This window comes from Poecilia latipinna, unplaced genomic scaffold, assembly GCF_001443285.1.
Source record: "Poecilia latipinna isolate Pla-1442-1.1 unplaced genomic scaffold, P_latipinna-1.0 Scaffold187, whole genome shotgun sequence".
Lineage (NCBI taxonomy): Eukaryota > Metazoa > Chordata > Actinopteri > Cyprinodontiformes > Poeciliidae > Poecilia > Poecilia latipinna.
Genome location: NW_015112803.1, coordinates 97,167 through 105,556, shown reverse-complemented (window position 1 = coordinate 105,556; position 8,390 = coordinate 97,167). Strand labels below are relative to the sequence as shown.

The 8,390-nt window shown below is 41.7% G+C and overlaps 1 protein-coding gene across 6 annotated transcripts in view; it reads left to right on the top strand.

Moving 5' to 3' along the window:
• sptbn2 (spectrin, beta, non-erythrocytic 2) overlaps window positions 1-8,390 on the top strand; it is a 65,546-nt gene that overhangs the window by 48,383 nt on the left and 8,773 nt on the right. For all 6 annotated transcript variants that reach the window (XM_015030592.1, XM_015030590.1, XM_015030589.1 and 3 more), the window contains 16 exons: window positions 1,795-1,948; window positions 2,048-2,442; window positions 2,532-2,795; window positions 2,875-3,086; window positions 3,729-3,866; window positions 3,959-4,178; window positions 4,265-4,801; window positions 5,518-5,720; window positions 5,824-5,914; window positions 6,028-6,174; window positions 6,295-6,558; window positions 6,706-6,930; window positions 7,019-7,108; window positions 7,536-7,814; window positions 7,895-8,025; window positions 8,113-8,317. In XM_015030592.1, the coding sequence (XP_014886078.1) occupies window positions 1,795-1,948; window positions 2,048-2,442; window positions 2,532-2,795; window positions 2,875-3,086; window positions 3,729-3,866; window positions 3,959-4,178; window positions 4,265-4,801; window positions 5,518-5,720; window positions 5,824-5,914; window positions 6,028-6,174; window positions 6,295-6,558; window positions 6,706-6,930; window positions 7,019-7,108; window positions 7,536-7,814; window positions 7,895-8,025; window positions 8,113-8,317 (3,555 nt within the window). The remainder of the gene's footprint in view (window positions 1-1,794; window positions 1,949-2,047; window positions 2,443-2,531; window positions 2,796-2,874; window positions 3,087-3,728; window positions 3,867-3,958; window positions 4,179-4,264; window positions 4,802-5,517; window positions 5,721-5,823; window positions 5,915-6,027; window positions 6,175-6,294; window positions 6,559-6,705; window positions 6,931-7,018; window positions 7,109-7,535; window positions 7,815-7,894; window positions 8,026-8,112; window positions 8,318-8,390) is intronic.

Here is an 8,390-nt window from a genome sequence, read left to right as displayed (position 1 = left end):
TGTACTTCGTTACTTCCCACCACTGATAGAGGGTATATATGGTTTTTATTTTTATTTTTTTTTTTTCTTTGCAGCACACCACATTTTCCTTCTCTCCATGTTCACCAGAATTACAATTGTTTGATTTTGACATTTAAATCTCTCTTGGTCAATCCGTATCTTTGCTAATTCATGCCTTCTCAAATCCATATCCCCCATTTCATACACAGATGTTCGTTTTCGTACCTGTATTTTGTACCAGTGGTGTTTTATGTTTTTTAGTAGTCAAAGATTTTATTAAGAGATTTTGGTAACACTTTATTTGAAGGGGTGTGCATAAGACTGACATAACATCTGTCATGAACAGTTGCATTGAAAGTCCATTAAAAATGCCAACTTTGCATTCAATTATAATTTACAAAATCATGCAGTTACCACTTTTAATGGACTTTCAATGCAATTTTTAGAGCAACTTTGCATTAAGTGTCATTATTTACCGAATGACACTTCATGACAACTGTCATAAACATTCATAAAGACTTATTTATGTTCATGACAGGTGTTATGTCATGTTTATGACCGTGTCATGTCAGTCTTATGCACACCCCTTCAAATAAAATCTTACCAAGATTTTTTTTAAATAAAAATGCTCAATTTTCCACATTCATTTACTTGTATATGATTTTACTAAAAACCCTTGCACTACACAATTTGGTTATTGTTCTCCCGGGACTCTGACAATACTGCCTCAGTTATGATGAGCCTGATGTAACAAATTAATCTTAAAACCTTAAGCAAGCTCCTGCTGATGGACACTAATTACTGCAGTCAACTCATCCACCGGATGATTCAGACTTAAATTAAAACTACAAAAGTATGGCATGCTGAAAGGAAAAAAAATGACCTGCACACTTTTTTAAATTTTATTATATTAATAGCATATAATTTTCTCTTTTTCTCTTTTTAATTAATCTCAGCTTTTGATCAACAATACATGCATGTCCATTTCAATGCATAACGTGACTCAAACATTAATTTCCTGTGTTATTTCCTGCTGGCTGAGTGTTTTCTTGTGCTATATTTGAAAATACAGCTACTTGGCCAGATAACATTACAAATATGAAGTAATCTTGTTTTTGAGCTTATATAATTTCACCAAAGTGTGATTTTTAAACAAAGTAACTTAAAAATAGAACAACTATTTGCATCAAAGATTGACTCTAAATTCTATCACAATTTGCTGCACTTTATTGTGTTGAATTGAATTTTATGTTCTACCGTTTTTCCTGTTGATAAAGTGAAAAATAATTAAATCTACACAAGTAAACATTAGAAAATCATTGTGCAAAAGAAATGGTTTTATTTCTGTGCTGTCTCTGATTCCACTGATTAGTTGATGGACAAGAGATAAGTCTAAGTGTTTCCCTATTACTTCACTTGCATGTATTTAGCATCACTCGCCTATAATAAAAAAATATATAAAAGACGTATGATTACCAAAAACAATAGGATATTCTTGGAATACCAGGAATACTTATTGGAGAAGTATAAAACTTAAAAACTCAGACAGGTTGCTTTTGACCCATATTGTGCATGAAAAAGTTAAATGAGTTTTGCTGTTAAACATAATAATCACCAAATAAAATAACAAATAATAAAACGGAATCCTTTTTAAAATGACTTTCCTATTCATTGTTATATATGTTAAACCTTTTCGAGAAAACATTTCTTCATTATGTTTAACAGATTTTGACTGAACGCCTCACTCTAAATGTTTCTCTTTTCTGTTTGTTTTTTGTCTTCTGTTTTTTTCAGGGTCGCCTGCAGTCCCAGGATAGTGGCAAACATTTGCACGATGTGTTAGACCTGCTGCAAAAACACAATTTGGTAGAGGCTGACATTTCAGCTCAGGCAGAGAGGATAAAAGCTGTGCAAGGAGCCGCCAAACGTTTCACCTCCTACGACCAGGGTAGGCCTTCTAACGCGGCCTTCATCATTTTCTGTACAGATGCTTCTCTTTTCATCAGAATCTAAACACATTTTTCTCATTTTCTTTCCTTCTTGAAAGCTTACAAACCTTGTGAGCCTGGACTTGTTAGTGAGAAGGTCGACCTGCTGGGTCAAGCTTATGAGGAGCTTGGCCAGCTTGCGGCGACGCGTCGAGAGCGTCTGGAGGATTCACGTCGACTGTGGCAGTTCATGTGGGATCTTGGTGAGGAGGCAGCCTGGATCAGGGAGCAGGAGCAGATTCTGGCCAGTGGGGACAGTGGCCGTGACCTTTCGTCTGCCCTTCACCTACTGAGTAAGCACGAGGCCTTCAGGGACGAGATGGCCGCTCGCTACGGCCCCCTTAGCAACAGCATCGCTGCTGGAGAAGCTTTGGTTGAAGAGGGTCACTTTGGAGCCCCGGAAATCACGGAAAGGATCCAAGACGTCCGTGGACAGTGGGCTCATCTGGAGGAGGTCGGTTGTGGTTTGCAGCTTTACTTGTCACATCTAAACAGTCTTCAATTCTGTATACATTTATGTTTTTTGTACTCTAATTTTATTAGACAACTAAGCTCAGAGAGCAGAGTCTGAAGGAATCTGTGGCTCTGCACCAGTTTCAAACTGATGCCAACGACATGGAAGCCTGGATTATGGAGACGCTTAGACAGGTGTCCAGTCAAGAGGTTGGCCACGACGAGTTTTCCACCCAAACTTTAGCTCGCAAGCAGAGAGAAATTGAAGAGGAGATCCAAAGCCACCGCCCCGTTATTGATTCGCTCCATGAGCAGGCCCAAGCACTGCCCGAGGCTTACATTCATTTCCCTGAAGTACGTTTGCTTTAGTTTTCTTTATCCCTCTCAGATCTCATGCTCTGCGTGGTGAATGATGGCTAATTGCGGTCTCTAGGTGGAGGGACGTCTTCCTGCTATTGAGCAGCGCTACGAAGAGCTGGAGTCCCTGTCAGCAGCTCGGCGACAGGCTCTGGAAGGCGCCCTGGCGCTTTATCGCATGTTTAGCGAAGCAGACGCCTGCCAGCTGTGGGTGGAAGAGAAGGAGCAGTGGCTGGACGGCATGGAGATCCCTACCAAGCTGGAAGACCTGGAGGTTGTGCAGCAGAGGTCAGTTTGGGAGCAATGGAAGCAGAGATGATTATGCAACAAGATTGTTGCTGAATCCAGTACTTTTTTCTATTTACAAATGGATACAATTTCAGTTTTTCCTGAAGATAAAGTTGTAAAATATCTTGTAAACCAAATTTTCAAGATATTTTACAACATAAGTGATTTAGGGTTAGCTAAAACTGGGATAATCATTACCCATCCTAAGTGCATCATCTAATTGTTTCTACTGTGATGTTTCGGCTTACTTTCTTCAAATTCAGTACTTTCTTCACATTGCTAAAGAGCCATTGTAGCAAAACTTGATCCCAATTTGCTTCTTGTTTGTAGCTTGAATCTCAAAACAAATTTAAATAAAATAATAATAAATTGAGCATTTGTTTTTATATACATCTAAAGAAAAATATGCAAAAATGAAGTATTCAACATGGAAAAGTTAAATGATCTTAATTTCAAAAATCAATGCTGTCTACATTAAGTTTCTTTCTAGCATTGATATCATGTCTCTCTCTGGGTTTTTACCAACCAGTACAGTTTGCACAAATGAATATCCAGAGTAAACATAAACCTGCACTGTGTATGTACTATAATGATGCAAATCTTTCATAGCGAGTGACATGAAACAATGATACTCTACTGCAGGTTTGACACTCTGGAGCCTGAGATGAACAACCTGGGTGCTCGGGTCACTGATGTGAATCAAGTGGCTGAGCAACTGCTGAGCTCAGACAACTGCAGCAAAGACCAAATCCACCAGACAAGAGACCAGCTAAACGACAGGTTTAATATTGAACAACATGCCTTTAATCTCACCCCTATGAGCGCCGTTCTGTTTGTACTTTAACGTACCATGTGTTGGATTTTGACTCTAGATGGAAAGAGTTTGAGAAGCTGGCTGGCCAAAAGAAACAAGCCCTGGAATCTGCTCTTAACATCCAGAACTACCACCTGGAGTGTAACGAGAGCCAGACGTGGATGAAGGAAAAAACCAAAGTGATTGAATCCACGCAGAGCTTGGGCAACGACCTGGCTGGAGTGATGGCGCTTCAACGCAAGCTAACTGGCATGGAGAGGGACCTCGAGGCTATTCAGGTATGGAAGAGATGCATGCTGGGCAGAAATGGAAATATAACACCACCTGGACAAAATAATCGTTTTTTGTTTTCCATATTTTTTAGGGTAAGTTGGATGATTTGACAAAGGAGGCAGAAAAACTCGCCAGTGAACATCCAGATCAAGCTGGAGAAATCCAAGGTCGCCTGGCTGAGATTCAGGAGGTGTGGGAGGAGTTGAATGCCACCATGAAGCGACGGGAGGAGTCACTGGGAGAAGCCAGCAAGCTTCAGGGTTTCCTCAGGGACCTGGATGACTTCCAGTCCTGGCTGTCCCGCACTCAGACCGCAGTCGCCTCAGAAGACATCCCCACTTCCCTGCCTGAGGCCGAGAGTTTGCTGGCCCAGCACGAGAGCATCAAGAACGAAGTTGACAACTACAAGGAGGATTATGAGAAGATGCGAGCGGTCGGCGAGGAAGTGACCCAAGGTCAGACGGACGCCCAGCACATGTTCTTGGCTCAGAGGCTTCAGGCACTGGACACTGGCTGGCATGAGCTGCGACGCATGTGGGAGAACCGCCACAGTCTTCTGGCCCAGGCCTTCGATTTCCAGACTTTCCTTAGAGATGCCAAGCAAGCTGAAGCTTTTCTCAACAGCCAGGTTAGAACAACAGAATATGAATGGAACCTTATTGAATTAACCTCATTAGCTTTCTTTGCAACAGTCTGCTGTTCCTTAATCAGTTTCAGTACTCCAGCTACAAATGACTAGAATAACAGAACTAAAATATTTAGTCTTGCTGCTTCTTTGGCTACAAAACAAATGCAGCACAAACTGTAAGCAGACCTCTCTTTGCTTTCTTTTGACAAAAAACCTTTGCATTTGGTTGGAATGAGTTTGATTTAGGGTCTCAGAGTAAAGGAGGCCAAATATAAATGGACAACATGTTTTCCAGGTATTTGTTAAAAACAAGCCTTTTACCCTTTTTGTTTTATTATGTAGCCATGTGCTACTTTGGGTTGATGCATCACATAAAATTCCATTAAAATACATTTAATTGTATCCATTGTGAAAAGTTCAGAGCTATGAATTGGAAAGAACTATATTTTTAGCTATACGTTAACTTTTTGTTTGCTTTAATATTTTGGCAAGCTATACTTTTAAGATTTCAACCAATCAAAATGGATCCCAATATAAGGTCAGAGGTGATTTACTATTATTGCTCTAAATATTACAAGCATCAAATGTAGGTTGAATCGAAAAGTGCACAGCTTAAAGGTCACCAAATTTATAGGTTTATGCTCCTTCATAGCTTTTAGAAAAATGCAGCCTTTTTGGGAAACTGAAATGCAAGTGCTGCTTTTGTGCCTGTGTAGGAGTACGTGTTGTCCCACACGGAGATGCCCACCAATCTTCAGGCTGCAGAGGAGGCCATTAAGAAGCACGAGGATTTCCTCACCACCACAGAGGCCAGCGAAGAGAAGATAACGGGTGTGGTGGAGGCTGGACGGCGCCTTATTAATGACTCCAATGCAAATGCAGATAAAATTCAAGAAAAAGTTGATTCAATCCAGGAAAGGTCAGAGCTGGAGCAAAAGATAAGGGAAAAATTCAGATTTTTTTTTGTTCTGTGACGTGTTGAGAGTTGAAAAGTTCTGACTTATGCTTGTTTTTTTCCCCAGGCATTGTAAAAATAAGGAGGCTGCAAATGAACTGCTTGCAAAGCTTAAGGATAACTGTGAACTTCAGCGCTTCCTGCAAGATGGGCAGGAGGTAATGAAGTTAAGCACTTAAATTAATCTGTAAAGTCATATAAAGAATTTGTCATGGGTTGTGATGGGTAGTGTCTCTTTGTAATGTTTTTCCATATTGTTACTCCTCTCTAGCTGACTTTGTGGATCAACGAGAAGATGCTAACAGCACAGGACATGACGTATGACGAAGCTAGAAATCTTCACAGCAAATGGCAGAAACACCAGGCCTTCATGGCAGAGCTGGCCTCCAACAAAGACTGGCTGGATAAGATTGATAAGGTGTGTAAACTCAGAAAACACACCCTCTTAAATTAACCTTAAGTTTTTTTTTTTCCTCCTCTTTTTAACTTGGTAACAGTTTACCAGCTGTAATCTGTAAGTAAATTGTTTCTCTAAAAGGAGGGTCAAGCGCTGGTGGCGGAGAAGCCTGAGCTGAAGCCGGTGGTTCAGCAGACGTTGGAGGACCTGCAGCGTCAGTGGGAGGAGCTGGAGAGCACGACCCGTACCAAGGACCAGTGCTTGTTTGAAGCCCACAGAGCGGAGATATTTACACAGAGCTGCTCCGCTCTGGATGACTGGCTGAAAAACATCGAGACCCAGCTGCACAGTGACGACTACGGAAAAGATTTGACCAGCGTCAACATCCTCCTTAAAAAGCACCAGGTAGAAATCAAAATAAGCTGCAAAGCTCTGAATGTTTTTATTTTGATACAAGCAGAAATATGTTGGGCCAAAAATATTTTATCTGATGCAAATGAAGATGTTTTACCTGTTTTGTTTTTTTTTTTTTAATGTTTGTCCCCTGTGTAGATGTTGGAGCATCAGATGGAGGTCAGAGAGAAAGAGGTGCAGTCCCTACAAAGTCAGGCTGTTGCTCTGTCCCAGGAGGATGCAGGCTTGGCTGAGGTAGACGGGCAGCAGAAGCGAGTCATTGACAGTTTTTCTAGCCTCCAAGACCCTCTTAACCTGAGGAGACAGCAGCTGCTGGCCTCCAAAGAAGCACATCAGTTCAACAGAGACTTGGAAGATGAAATTGTGAGCACCAGCAACTCAGTGGAGTCAATAGATGAGTTCTGAGTTTTATTTTTGGCCTGCTGAGGTTTTATTTCTCTTTAATTTGCAGCTTTGGGTAAAAGAACGGATGCCTCTGGCAACTTCCACAGATCATGGAAAAGACTTGCCAACTGTGCAGCTGTTAATCAAAAAGAACCAGGTACAGTTTTTTTTCTGCTTTAGCTTTCAGCAAGAAATTTAATAATTATGTTGTGACACACTTGGCTTAAGAAAAAAAAATATATATATATGAGGATATAAAAACAATATTGAGTGTTTGCATTTCTAGACTGTCAGTTTGATAAAAATCTAATGTTCTGAATAACTCTGTGTTTGTTGTTTAAATTGTTAAATGAGTGCACAGATTCTGATATAAAATCATGAGGCATTCCTGATATTTTGAGTAGGATAATATCTTAGATCTAACAGAATGATGTCCAGAATGATGTTAACTTCTGGAAATATCTAGAAATATCACTCTGGAAAAGAATGGAAATGGAAACTATGCAGGAAGCTCAGTAATTCATGAAACCTCAGAAACTGCCGTCCTTCCAGTAGAAATAATCTGAGAACTGGCTGTGAAACAGACGTTGCAGAAAGAGATCCAGGGCCACCAGCCCCGCATCGATGACATCCACCGTCGAGGCGAGGCTCAGAGCCAGGTGGACGGCGACAGGCAGTCGCTGCTGAAGGAACGCCTCGTTGAGCTCAGGGATCTCTGGGACCAGCTGATTGCAGAGACGGACAAGCGTCACGACCGTCTGATCGAGGCCAATCGCGCCCAGCAGTTCTATGCTGATGCGGCCGAAGCGGAGGCCTGGATGGGGGAGCAGGAGCTGCACATGATGTCAGAGGAGAAAGCAAAGGTAAACTTGAGACAAAGATGAACAGATCGTTGTTAATCCTGTGTATTTAGGAAATGTAATCGTCCATGTTTGTTACCCAGGACGAGCAAAGTGCTCTGGCAATGGTGAAGAAACACCAGGTCCTAGAACAGGCCCTGGAGGACTACGCCCAGACCATCCACCAGCTGGCTAACAGCAGCCGTCTCATGGTGACCAGCGAGCACCCAGAGAGGTCCGGAAGCAAATCTTACTCTTCAACCTGACAAAGTAGTTGTCATTTAATAACTAATACATCTGAATCCTAATCTCAACTGAACAGTGAAAGAATCACCTTGCGACAAGCCCAGGTAGACAAGCTGTACGCCGGCCTCAAAGACCTGGCAGAGGAGCGCCGCGGGCGTCTTCAGGAACGGCTGCGGCTGACGCAGCTGAAGCGAGAGGTAGATGACTTGGAGCAATGGATCGCTGAGAGGGAGGTGGTCGCCGGCTCCCATGAACTGGGACAAGACTACGAACATGTCACGGTGAGTCTTTTTTTTTTTTTTTTTTTCTCCAATTGAAGATGTGAAAGCTCTGGGAAATTCAGCTGAATTAATT